The sequence below is a fragment of the Gymnoscopelus microlampas genome (assembly GCF_963454915.1).
Source record: "Gymnoscopelus microlampas genome assembly, chromosome: 8".
In the NCBI taxonomy this organism is placed as follows: domain Eukaryota; kingdom Metazoa; phylum Chordata; class Actinopteri; order Myctophiformes; family Myctophidae; genus Gymnoscopelus; species Gymnoscopelus microlampas.
In genome coordinates, this window is record NC_139945.1 from 5,265,388 (window position 1) to 5,278,869 (window position 13,482).

Sequence of the window (13,482 nt, forward strand, 5' to 3'; positions counted from 1 at the left end):
AGCCTGCCGTCCTTTCTACCTACCACGCGACTTCAGCATTGTGATTGTAGCCGTTGTTTACATTCATCCTGGAGCTAATAAGGACACAGCTATGAGGGAATTACACCAGGCTATCAGTGCACAAGAAAATCGTCACCCAGACTGCGCAGCCATCTGCCTAGGCGACTTCAACCGGACAGACCTAAAAAAAGGTCTTTCCCAAATTCCACCAGCATGTCACCTGCAGTACCCGTGGTGACAATATTCTTGACCACTGCTACACGCCCTTCAAGGATGGATACAAAGCTCTCCGCCGTCCACCACTAGGAAGTTCCGACCACTACGCCATCCAGCTGCTACCTGCCTACAAACAGAGGCTAAAAAGGGAGCCGGTCGTTGAGAAGGAAATCCGAATCTGGTCTGAGGACACAGACGCTATGCTACAATCCTGCTTCTACCAGACTGACTGGGGGATGTTTAAGAACGCCGCTGGGAATAACATCAACGAACTCTCAGACTCAGTCACTGGCTTTATCAGTAAGTGCATAGATGACATAGTCCCAAAAAAGACAGTTCGGATCTATCCAAATCAGAAACCATGGATGGACAGCGGAGTACGTGCACATCTGCATGAACGGGATGCTGGTTTCAAATCTGGCGACGTGGAAACGCGCAACACGGCGCGCGCGGCCCTAAACAGCGCCATCAGGAAGGCGAAAAAGGCCTACACTGAAAAGATGCAAGACCAACTCAGCAATGGCGACATCAGGAACACATGTCAGGCGGTACACACCTTGACAGACTGCAAAACAAGAACCAGAAGCGAGGTGAACCCGTCTGCCTCCCTCCCCAACGAACTGAACACTTTCTACGGACGGTTTGAGATCAGCCCCAACCGCGGCAGCCAAGCGAGGCCATCAGCAGCACCAGCAGAGGAGAACCCTCTAACCATCTCGGAGAGAGAAGTGCGTACAGCCTTCGCACAGGTCAACATCCACAAGGCAGCCGGATCTGATGGGATTCCAGGCCGGGTCCTTAAGGCATGTGCAGACCAGATGGCGGGTGTCTTCGCTGACATCTTTAACCTCTCCCAGGCTGTGGTCCCTGCAGGGTTCAAAATGTCAACCATTGTGCCCATTCCCAAAAAGGCCAGTGACATGCCTGAACGACTGGAGACCTGTCGCTCTCACCCCGATCGTCAGCAAGTGCTTCGTGAAACTGGTGAGGGAATACATCAGCTCCACGCTACCTGCCTCGCTGGATCCGTGGCAGTATGCATACCGCAAAAACAGATCCACCGACGACGCTATTGCCATGGCTCTCCACACCGTCCTCTCGCACATGGACAACAAGCTGCTGAAGGACAAATATGTACGTATGCTGTTCGTGGACTACAGCTCAGCATTCAACACCATTGTCCCAGCAATACTTGACAAAAAGCTCAGAGACCTAGGGCTACACCCAAGCATGTGCGACTGGATACAGGACTTCCTGTCCAACCGACATCAGGTGGTGAGAATGGGCAGCATCACATCTGACCCCCTGACCCTCAACACCGGAGCACCCCAGGGATGCGTGCTGAGCCCTCTCCTCTACTCCCTGTACACGTATGATTGCATAGCCACACATGTCTCCAACACCATCATAAAGTACGCGGATGACACGACAGTGATAGGCCGAATCGTCAACAACGACGAGTCTGACTATAGAGAGGAGATCAACTCACTGGCACTCTGGTGCCGGGAGAACAACCTCGCTCTTAACGTCGACAAGACCAAAGAACTGATCGTGGACTTCAGGAGGCCGCGGAGAGACCATGCGCCCATCCTCATCGACGGTGCTGCAGTGGAAAGGGTCAGCGAGTTCAAGTTCCTCGGAGTACACATCGAGGAGGACCTCAAATGGGAGACGCACACCACACGCGTGAAGAAAAAGGCTCAGCAGCGACTGTACTGGCTCCGCCGCCTGAAAAAGCTCGGAGTAGGACAGCGCATCCTCGGGCTGTATTACAACAGTTCGGTTGAAGGCGTCCTAACAGGCTGTGTCACGGCCTGGTATGGGAACTGCACTGCCCGAGAAAAGATCGGCCTACAGCGAGTAGTGCGATTGGCAGAGCGAATAATGGGAGACGAGCTCCCAGAGCTCCAGGATCTGTACAAAAAGCGGTGCGTGGTCAAAGCCAAGCGCATCATCAAGTACCACCCAAGTCACAAACTGTTCAAAACCCTACAACGACCGCGGCCGGGCAAGGGGTCCTACCGCAGTATCAAGAGTTCCACTACCAGGTTCTGTTGCAGTTTTAATCCGGCTGCTGTCAGAATGCTGAATGAGGCATGAGCCTTGTTCAGTAGCCTGACAACAGGTGGTACTGTCCAGCTAGTTGCAGACTTTTTCTGGCTCTTCCTGAACACACCTGTGGATTATACCAGGGACAAATGACTTGGACTTAGCCCCCCCTCGGACATACCTGTGGACTACACCAGGTACAAATTACTTTTTTTTGTTGTTGCTCTCCCTCATGGAGCTACTTGCGGATTATACCAGGGTCAGTCCACCCTAGGTGAACACGCACTGACCTTTTGCACCTTAATCCCATGTATAACGCACTGACTTTTTTGTCTTTTGTTATTGTGCTCTTTTTTTCTCTAAGCACCTTAACGTCCATAAGTATATCATTTACAGTATACATACATTGCTGCTATGCTCAGGCACCTTAGTTTTTATTATCTCAGGTACTTTGTAAATATGTAGATAACTTGTTTGGCCTTCTGTTGTTATCTTGTTTGATATCCTTCCCACTTCCCACCCCTCTTTTTCTTCTCCCTTCCCACCCCCCCTCTTCTTTCTATGGAAATTAACGTTGCGATGGGAACGATGTACAAAAACGAATTTCACCCACTTTTTTTACCTTGTAAACCTGTGATGTGACAATAAACTTGATTCTGATTCTGATTCTGATTTTGTTTTAGAGACCTCCAGAAGCAAAGATTTGAGTTAAAAACTGTTTGCTTTAATTTTTTTTATAAAATTCAAAGATTTGCACACATTTTCACGATTGAATAGCCAAAGTATAACATTTAGGTCAAGTGGTTAACTTGATTGTGACGCTATATTAACTAATCTTTCATAGGGACCCCCTCATGACCCCTGGGGGTCCCCGCACCCCACTTTGAGAACCACTGTTCTAGACAGAGTAACCCTTGATTCCACGGGAAGCCAATTCATCTCTTTGAACTAAGGGTCCTACCTATGTGCGATCTTGGACTTACTGTAATATGACTCTTATGAGTATGTTCTGTGCAGATTGCAACTTCCCTTTGAGGAGCTTGGTTAAGCTCTCATACCAAGATGTGTGTGCATGTGCACACTAAACACTCAATACAGTTCAATACAACGGGCTGCGGTAGTACTACATACACACATGCACACCTAGAAATACTCACATGGAACCTTATTCCTGTACGTAACCTCAGTAGAACTATGCCCCTTATGATTGTTTCTCGTGATGTCTGTTTAGATCTACACCTCTACTCAATTATCCTCTCTGTCAGGCACCCACAGGCACATACAAACAAAACCCTGTTGTTACTTTGACCTTTGACCTTTTCGGATACCACCAACCGGATGGAAGCCCTCGGCACCAAAAAGTTTTAATTCGGCCCTGGTAAAACTAATCATGAGCTTAACTCTCTCTCTCTCTCAGGACAATGCCAAGATGCTACAGGAGCGTGCTGTGGCCTACATCAATGCAGACTCTGCCATAGAGGGTGAGTGCATCTGTACACGTGTTGTAGTTGCATTCTATATCGAGCTGAACAAATTCTGAATGATTCATGGTGCGTGCGTGCATGCTTGCGTGTGTGCGTATGCGTGTGTGCGTATGCGTGTGCGCGTGTGTGTGTGTGTGTGTGTGTGTGTGGGTGTGTTTGTGTGCGTGTGCGTGTGTTACAGGCATGTACACGCTGAGGGTAGATTGCACTCCATCTCTACACACCCTGGTCTATGACCTCACCAAACAGGTGAATGCAGTAATAATACATTGTAAACCCCTGAATATTCATTTAACTCTGGCTACAAATGTAACCAAAATGGACACTCTGGGATGTTTGACTGTGTGCATAATTGTATGGCTATTTCAATGTGTTTACGACAGGCACTATTGTGTTAATATTGTGTTAGTATATTACTGTTCCTCTTTGCTTGTTACATTTTTTGACTAATAAAGTATTCAATCAATCAAACCATGCACAGAGAGCAGAACAGACCTAATAACAAGCAACATTAACCACTTGAAACCCTCTAGAGTAGACTTAGTGAACTGGACTCAGGTGTTCACTAAGGGCGGATTCAGACTGGGTCCGATTGATTCAAACCGTTCCCGAGTACGATTGGCCTCTCCCAGCTGGCCAGTATTCACATTGGCCAAAATTCTTCCGCACCCGAGACCATTTCATTCAACAGTAATGGTAAATATGTGCCTCATGGGGGCGCTGTGGACTATGGGGCTTTGGGAGATAGAGAATGTCATTCACAGAAGAAAAGTCAATTCAGTCAGAGTCTAGAGTGAATAATAAAGTTTGACTGTGTTCCTGACGTTGTCTTGAGTTATAATAACAACAGATCAACAATATCCGCCCTAAGTCTATGCACTCGGTTCGCTTTTGTTTCCTGTCTAGTGTCTACACCAAATCCCCCCCCCCCCCCACATGTGGTTAAAACACGTTCCTCTCGTTGTGATGTTTAATTAACTTAATTAACTTTAACTTATCTCATTTGACCCTTCCTGTCCTCTTTTGCCGTCACTAAAATCTCTCTCTCTCTCTCTCTCTCTCTCTCTCTCTCTCTCTCTCTCTCAGATCTCCAGTCCAGAGGAGGGGGAGGAAGGTGTCTCTCTGTATGACAGTTGGCATAAACGGGACAACTGGACGGGTGACCGTGATGCCCCCAGGTCTCACACACACACACACACACACACACACACACACACACACACACAGACAGACCCTAACCCCCAGGTCTCTCACACACACACACACACACACACACACACACACACACACACACACACACACACACACACACACACACACACACACAGACCCTAACCCCCAGGTCACACACACACACGACGCAGACTCTGCCTTCCACTTGAGTTGGATCCAAAACTATGTCGTCGCTGTCGGCCATAAACCTCTTATCTCCATATTTTAACGTTTTGTGTTTTTTCGTAAATTAACGCCCTACTTGATCACACTACAGCGTCACACAAAAGCATCACAAGTAGCAGATCTACAAGCTCGAAATGCGTCTCGAAACGTGGCGCGAAGTGGCGCGTTTCGAGCCTGTATATCTGCTACTTTTGCTATTTTTGAAAATGAATCCAGAAAAGTAACACTTTTGGACAAACAGTATGAGGTTTCCACCCGACAGAGACAATATATTTATATACTTATCGTTATAGTTATTGCTCTTGGTGGGGTTTACACTTTATGAGCGGAATAAGACTTACTTTTCTTTGTTCAGTAATCCCACTCAGCAAATCTTTTGGTTTGGTTTGGGCATACAGTACTTTCTCTCCCTCTGGGATTAAAGCAAAATAGAAAGGTTTTGTCAGGCCACGTCCTAATCTGTTATTTGTGAAACGGCGTGAAAGGAGCCCCACCCCCTGCTCTGTTCCTAGTTTAACCTGTGCACCGGTGTCATGCACCAAAAATATCAGATCTACAAGCTCACAACAGCGCGCAACAACTGAGTGTCCAACTGAGTATTAGCCAAGAGAAAAACATGTTGGATTCTATGGAATCCAAATGACTTAAATTAGTCATGGCGATTGAGAACTTCAATCCATTTGCTCTCTCTCTCTCTCTCTCTCTCTCTCTTTCTCTCTCTCTCTCTCTCTCTCTCTCTCTCTCTCTCTCTCTCTCTCCATTGTGTAGGATCAGTAAGCTGGGCTCAGGCAGTGACTTTGAGGCCTACTTCATCCGTCTGGGCATCGCTGCCGGCAGGGCCAGATACACCAAGAACAAGGTGAGAGACCCTCACTTTAATGTTTAAATCACACCCACTGTATAATACAGTGTAAACCAGGGGTCTTCAACGTTTTCAGGCCAAGGAGGACCCCCTAGCTGAGAGAGAGATGAAATATATAAAATTGTGTTTCAGATAAACGTTTTCTGCTTTTTTCCCTCTACATCTATAACTCTTTGGAGCTTGTAGATCTGCTATTTTTGGCTAAAGTTATCCTCAGAAAAGTGGTTAATGTAAAAAAAAAATCATATCACAAAGATTTTGTGGACCCCCTGTAGTAACTTTGAGGACCCCCTGTTGAAGACCCCTGGTGTAAACCACATCAGTGGTGGAAGATAAAGTCCCACTTTTACAGCATGGCTAGCCGTCTATAAGAGGGTGGGTCTCTGTGGTAATCTCCCAAACCGCTGGACCAATCATCGCCAAATGTTTAGGCCACAGAAGTGCTTCCACTCATTAAAGGAGTAGTTCACCCAAAAAAGAACTTATTTTCTATCAATTACACACTCCATGAAGCCGTGAATACATGGAGTTTTTGTGGCATTCCTAGGCTAATAATGTGATGACCGACGGAATCTCCGGTAGGAGACTCAAAGAGTCTTCTACTGGAGACTCCTATTGACCGATGACCCGGTCATCAAATTATTGGCTTAGGAATGTGACAAAAACTAAAGAAATCTCCATGAATTCAAGGCTTCATGGAGTGTGTAATTGATAGAAAATAAGTAATTTTGGGGGTGAACTACTCCTTTAAGTTTCCCACTTCCCACTAAAAAGCACACAAAAAAAAAAAAGGAAATGTCCAAGGCTCCGTTTACACGAGGACGGTCTCTACAGAAAACGGCAAAATAAAGTATCAGATGTGCCGTCCGTTTACACGGGAACGGTGTTGTTTGCGGGGCTTGAATCCGCAACTAAGTAGCCTGCTCCAACGCTCCTGATTTCGTGTATAGAGGGGCGGGTCTATAGAGGCGCAGAGAGACTGCGGCTGATCCCATTGGTTCACCGATCTGTCCGTCAACCCCCGCCCCGTTAACACAACATTACGAGCGACGCCCACTGCACTCTGGTTGGTTGGGGAAATCCCACTTCCTTATACCCAGGACAGGCTATGGTTGGTCCAGGCTTTCATTTTTTAGCAAAACTAAACCTGGAGATCGAGGCTAGCAACTAAGTGAAACCACCTCTCAGGGTGGAAATCTTTGGCAACGCTCCGTGTCCCGTCTCCATGTAGATGCCAGGTGTTGTGAGAGAAATAAGCAGCCAGTTCTATGAAAACAAGCCCCAAGGAGGCGACTAGGCTACATTAGCACTTTAAACCTATAGTTGGCTATTGGCTATTTGAAAATAGCCAATCTACAAGCTCACACTGAGCTTGTAGATTGCCTATTTTCAAAAAGATCTTGAAAAGAAATAGTGAAATAATATTTTATATATATATATATATATATATATATATATATATATATATATATATATATATATATACACGCAACAACAACCAATATTTACAAGCAACTTTACAGGAAAAACAAGCCCAAAGTCGCTTATAATAAGCGGACATGGCAACCACAGATCAGCTGTGCACCCTACAGCGTTTTCAATCAGTGGTGCGTCACCGTCTAAATGCAAAATAAAAAGTGAGAACGCAACGACACTTTGACGCTTTCACTAGAGAGCGTCGTCATCTAAACGCAGTGGTGGATAGTAACTAAGTACATTTACTTAAGTACTGTACTTAAGTACAATTTTGAGGTATTTGTACTGTACTTGAGTATTTCCAATCTCCAATACTTTTACTTCTACTCCACTACAGTACATCTCAGAGGCAAATATTGTACTTTTACTGCACTACAATTATTTGAAAACTTTAGTTAGTAGTTACTTTTCAGATATAAACTATGACATAATGAAACATACATTAACCACTTTAGCCCTATTTTATACGTAGGCTATTGTGAGCTTGTAGATCGGCTATTTTCAAATATTTAGTACTTTTACTTTTGGTACTTTAAGTACATTTTGATGCCAACACTTTTGTAACTTTTAAGTACATTTTTAATTCTGGGCTTTTACTTGTAACAGAGTATTTTTATATTGCAGTATTGGTACTTTTACTTAAGTAAAGAATTTGAGTACTTTTTCCACCACTGTCTAAACGTGGGCCAAATCTCAGCGTTTCTGTGTGTGTGTGTGTGTGTGTCTGGTCAGAAAACAGAGCGATACAGCAGCTACCCGGTGTACCACAGCGTTTACGAGACCTTCGAGGTCGTACACGACTTCTATGACCCCACCTTCAGGAGGCTTCGAGCCGTGGCTCAGGTGAGGGGAGGCCTCGTCTTTCGATTGGCCGACTCCCGGCTCCTCCCCCTGGACGCCGGCCAATACGCTGCCTCGCTGACAAAGTATGTCCAGAGCATCGCCCGGCTGGCGGAGAAGCATCCTGCAGAGATGAACACGTATCATGTGACGTTTGGTAAGCTTGATTGATTGATTGATTGATTGATGTGTTGTGGGTTCGAATTAAGCAATATTACACGAGAGGTTGCGCTTTACCGGCATTATTAGCACTTCACGGTAAAGCCACCATCTCATGTAATATTGCGATTATACAACAGTTACCATGAAAATAAAACGTATTAACCCTTTAAGGCCGGGAAGGGAACGCATGTGTGTCATTTTAAGATTTCTTTGGCTATTCAAAAATAGCAGATACACAAGCTCATAGCGCGGCACCGAGTGCCGCGCTATGAGCTTGTAGATCTGCTATTTTTTAGAAAAATCTTGAAAATTTGTACAAATCATTTTGAACTCAAATCTTTGCTTCTGGGGGTCCCTGGAACAACATATTTTTTAGATGGGAGGGGGTCCGCGGACAAATACATATTATTTTGGGGGTCCTTGACATGGGAAAAGTTTGAAAACCATTGAAAATATAGCGACATAAGTAAAAAATAAAAATAAAATAAAAACTTTAGGAAAAAAAAAACTGTTAGGATTTAGAAGACATTTGTAAAATCCCCACAGGCAAAGATTTGAGTTAAAAACTTTCGCTTTAAAAAAGTATATATATATTCAAACTAAAGATTTGCACACATTTTCACGACTTAAAAAAAAAAGAAGCAAATCTACAAGCTCGAGTGCTACGAGCTTGTATATCTGCTATTTTTATAGAGCCAAAGAAATCTTAAAATGACACAGATGCGTTCCCGGTCTTATAGGGTTAAAATGTATTCATATTGTGGGCCATTTTGCTCTCTCTTTCTGCAAGTGTTATCTCCTGGAAATACATGGGGTCTGACAGAGTCCCTGTTTACTCAGCAGTCCAGTGTTTGGGGAGGAAGTAGTTGTCATAACTAGGCTACTAAATTGGGGAGAAAAATATATTTTTGCCTTTGTTTTAAAACAAGTTTTAATAAACTTTAAACAAATAAAGCAGTCTTGTCTTGTCTTGTCTTGAATTGTTCCCATTGTGTCTAGATTCACTGTTTTCTGCGGTGGAGAACTTCACGTCTGCAGCCCAGGACTTCCATGAACGTCTGAAGAATGTTGACACAACAGAGTAAGAGTCTGTGTCCATGTGTCAATGTTTGCATGAAAACTTTTCATTTGTCTATGGACAGCTCAGTCAATGTGTGTGTGTGTGTGTGTGTGTGTGTGTGTGTGTGTGTGTGTGTGTGTCTGTGTGTGTGTGTGTGTGTGTGTGTGTGTGTGTGTGTGTGTGTGTGTGTGTGTGTGTGTGTATTACTATACTTGCGAGGACCAAGTATAGCAGAATTTGAAGAAATATACATTGTGAGGACCGTTTTTCTGGTCCTCACAAGACAAATGGTTGTTTTATATTTTTTTTAAAAACGATTTTTAGAGATACGTTTACAATTAGAAAAACATTCAGATCAGGATTAGACATTTAGAGGTTAAGGTTTAGGGATTGGAATTCAGCGACGCGTTGTGGGCTTATAGATCTGCTGTTTTTTGGCTTTAGGCTTACGGTTAAAAATATCATAAAAAAAAAAAAGGCATTCATAACATGGCTGTCCTTAAGTGTTGATGTCCTCACAAGTATAGTAATACAAACGTGTGTGTGTGTGTGTGTGTGTGTGTGTGTGTGTGTGTGTGTGTGTGTGTGTGTGTGTGTGTGTGTGTGTGTGTGTGTGTGTGTGTGTGTCTCAGTCCCCTACAGGTGCGTGTGGTGAATGATCAGCTCATGTACCTGGAGAGAGCTTTCATTGACCCCCTGGGCCTACCTGGCAGACCTTTCTACAGGTCAGTTAACGCACGCACACACACACACACACACACACACACACACACACACACACACAGGGTGACTAATCGATAGTCAAAAGAGTCATTTTGGGGGTGAACTATCCCTTTAAAAGTGCTTTCATAAACACAGACTCTCCTCTCTGTTGCAGACATGTGATCTTCGCTCCCAGCTCTCACAATAAGTACGCCGGTGAATCCTTCCCAGGGATCTACGACGCGCTGTTTGACATCCAGAATTCAGCCAATCAGGAGCAGGCCTGGCAGGAAGTGAAGAGGCAGATCAGTATCGCGGCGTTCACCGTCCACGCAGCCGCCATGACGCTGAAACCGCCCGCCTGACACGCACATATAGTACACACACACACACACACACACACACACACACACACACACACACACACACACACACACACACACACACACACACACACACCCACGCACGCCTGCACACTCAGACTGAAGTCACGTGATCACCTGACTTGTGCTGCTTAACCACTTAAACCCCATATGGTTGAGCGGAGTCCCTCAGGGCTCTATGCTAGTGTATTTTCTGTTGTTGTGGGGAAAGCTTTCTTAGGAAAATAGCCGATCGACAAGCTCACAACCGTTGTGAGATTGTCGATCGGCTATTTTCCTAAGAAAGCTTTCCCCACAATACGGATGCTGGGATTTAAGTGGTTAATAGTCTGCAGGGTTTATGGATCTGGAGCGCATGCATGCCTGGAACAAACAAACCAACGAGCAAAACTAATCAATAACACATCAATCAATATCTAACGTATAGACACAATGTGAAATGCTCTGCTCAGATTGATAATTATTTGAGAAAAAAGATGTTCAATCCTTTTTGTTTTGCTTTTTTTTTTACTGACTGTAAGATGGAGCGGCGTATGTTTTATATATTAGCTATAAAGGAAGGTGCTGAAGTTCTAAATGTGATCCAATAGACATCATGACTGTATGAATGAGAGCAGTGTAGCCAGAAGCCTGAAACCAGAGAAAAACTACAACAAACGGTTGTGTTGTTCCTCTCTGAAAGACCTTATATTATAGACAGGGTTCTGGTTCAGTGGTTCTCAACCTGTGGGTCTGGACCCCCAGGGGGCCCCCACATGATCTTTAAAAAAAATATTATCCCCAGTTCAAATATCTTTCATTCTTTTGGGGGGTCTAAGCCTGTCAAGGTTGAGAACCACTGTTCTAGTTACCTTACATGCAGTGGTGGACAAAGTACTCAACCCCAGTACTTGAGACAAAGTATAGATACTGCTGGTCAAATATTGCTCTACCAGTGAAAGTTGCTCTGAAAGTTGTCAAATTTGTACTTGATTACTTATACTGGAGTACTTGATTGAAAAAACAACAACTTACGTACGCTATTCAAAAGTATGGTTTTAAAAAGTATTCGAAAGTACAATTCCAAAGTGCATTTTCTTTTTAATATGCATTGCTCTGTTGAAAGTTTGACAAACAAATACCACTAATAGTGAAAATAGCAGATCTAAAAGCTCACAACACGACACATTGTGAGCTTGTAGTTTCACCATATTTCAAATAGGGCATTGGACCGTTGGTGGTTAATTCATAATGTACCTTTTTCCCTTCCTAAAAATGCAGTGCAGTCAAAAGTCTTTCTTTGAAATGTAGTGCAGTGAAAGTATCCAAAAATACAAATACTCAAGAAAGTACAGATACAAAAAAAAAGAATGCACTCAGTTACAGTACTCAAGTAAATGCACTTTGTTACTGTCCGCCACTGCTTACATCAGGGGTCGACAACCTCTTTGACATGAAGTGCCATGTTGTGTGCCATATCAACATTAAAGAACGACTTCACCCATTTTCAACCTGTCTTCATATAATTGGTCCTCACTAATGCTCAAGATAATATGGTACCATTTGTGTCTACTCAGTCTGTGTCTCAGAGGAGGGCTGTGGACAGTTGAGAAACCTGTCTACCTCATCGATGCGGAATCCAAGCTAATAGAAACTACAGGCCTTCTATTCCTGGAAAGTTAACAGGCTTTAGCCATTGTTCTCGCGTAAAAAAAAAGAAAAAAATAATAATCGAAATATTGAAGGAAAAAAAAACCTTCCTAACAACGAGGTCACTGGTAGACGGGTTTCTGAAGTGTCCACAGCCCTCCTTTGAGACAGACTGAGTAGAAAAAAAGGACACAATTTTATCAGGAGCATTTGTGAGGATCTATTATACTGTATGAAGATAGGTTGAAAATGGGTGAAGTCGTCCTTTAAATTTAATTATGACCACATCAAAATGTAATATTTCCAACTGATTTTGATTGTCCATAGGCTATATAACATAACCTTTTTCTTCTTTAGAAATAATTTCTTTTACATAAGACTCAATAACCCAACTATCTCCCAGACGCCCTCCCCAGTCAGAGTTTGAATGAATGTAGAATTATGTGCAGGATGTAATTTGTATATAGATGTGAGTGGACATAATACTGACTCAACGTTTTTTAAATATTTGATTTGAAAACAAAAAAACCTGTCCCTCACACTTATGCCAGTGTGCCAGTGATCCAGTGGTGGAAAAAGTACTCAAATTCTTTACTTAAGTAAAAGTACCAATACTGCAATATAAAAATACTATCTACAATATATCTACATTGTAGATATAGCTATCTACAATATCTACAAGCTCACAACGCGTCGCGATGCGACGCGTTGTGAGCTTGTAGATCGGCTATTTTCAAATAGCCTATGTATAAAATAGGGTTAAAGTGGTTAATGCATGTTTCATTATATCATAATTTATCTGAAAAGTAACTAGTAACTAAAGTTTTTAAATAATTGTAGTGGAGTAAAAGTACAATATTTGCCTCTGAAATGTAGTCGAGTAGAAGTAAAAGTATTGGAAATTGGAAATACTCAAGTAAAGTACAAATACCTCAAAATTATACTTAAGTACAGTACTTAAGTAAATGTACTTAGTTACTTTCCACCACTGCAGTGATCACCCTCCCCTGTGCCCATGTTGGCACCGTGCCTAAGGTTGCCTACCCCTGACTTACATGAATGTTGGTGTTTCAAATAAATAACTTTAAAAGTCATACCGTTTGATTTTTGGAGTGTTTTTGGCAGGGGTCATCAATATGGCAAGACTTGGTCTTGTCCGTGGCAACATTCTAGGTTTTGTTCTCACACACCATTATAATGTTCTTATTTTGATCACAAGAC

At 43.4% G+C, this 13,482-nt stretch overlaps 1 protein-coding gene across 1 annotated transcript in view; it reads left to right on the forward strand.

The window, feature by feature from the left end:
- The window catches only part of naalad2 (N-acetylated alpha-linked acidic dipeptidase 2), a 35,012-nt gene extending 22,128 nt beyond the window's left edge, over nucleotides 1-12,884 (forward strand). The window contains exons 13-20 of the mRNA XM_084065089.1: nucleotides 3,683-3,746; nucleotides 3,931-3,998; nucleotides 4,836-4,927; nucleotides 5,916-6,006; nucleotides 8,218-8,482; nucleotides 9,487-9,568; nucleotides 10,180-10,272; nucleotides 10,425-12,884. Of these exons, the coding sequence (XP_083921215.1) occupies nucleotides 3,683-3,746; nucleotides 3,931-3,998; nucleotides 4,836-4,927; nucleotides 5,916-6,006; nucleotides 8,218-8,482; nucleotides 9,487-9,568; nucleotides 10,180-10,272; nucleotides 10,425-10,614 (945 nt within the window). The 3' untranslated portion in view covers nucleotides 10,615-12,884. The remainder of the gene's footprint in view (nucleotides 1-3,682; nucleotides 3,747-3,930; nucleotides 3,999-4,835; nucleotides 4,928-5,915; nucleotides 6,007-8,217; nucleotides 8,483-9,486; nucleotides 9,569-10,179; nucleotides 10,273-10,424) is intronic.
- The last annotated feature ends 598 nt before the right edge of the window (nucleotides 12,885-13,482 follow it).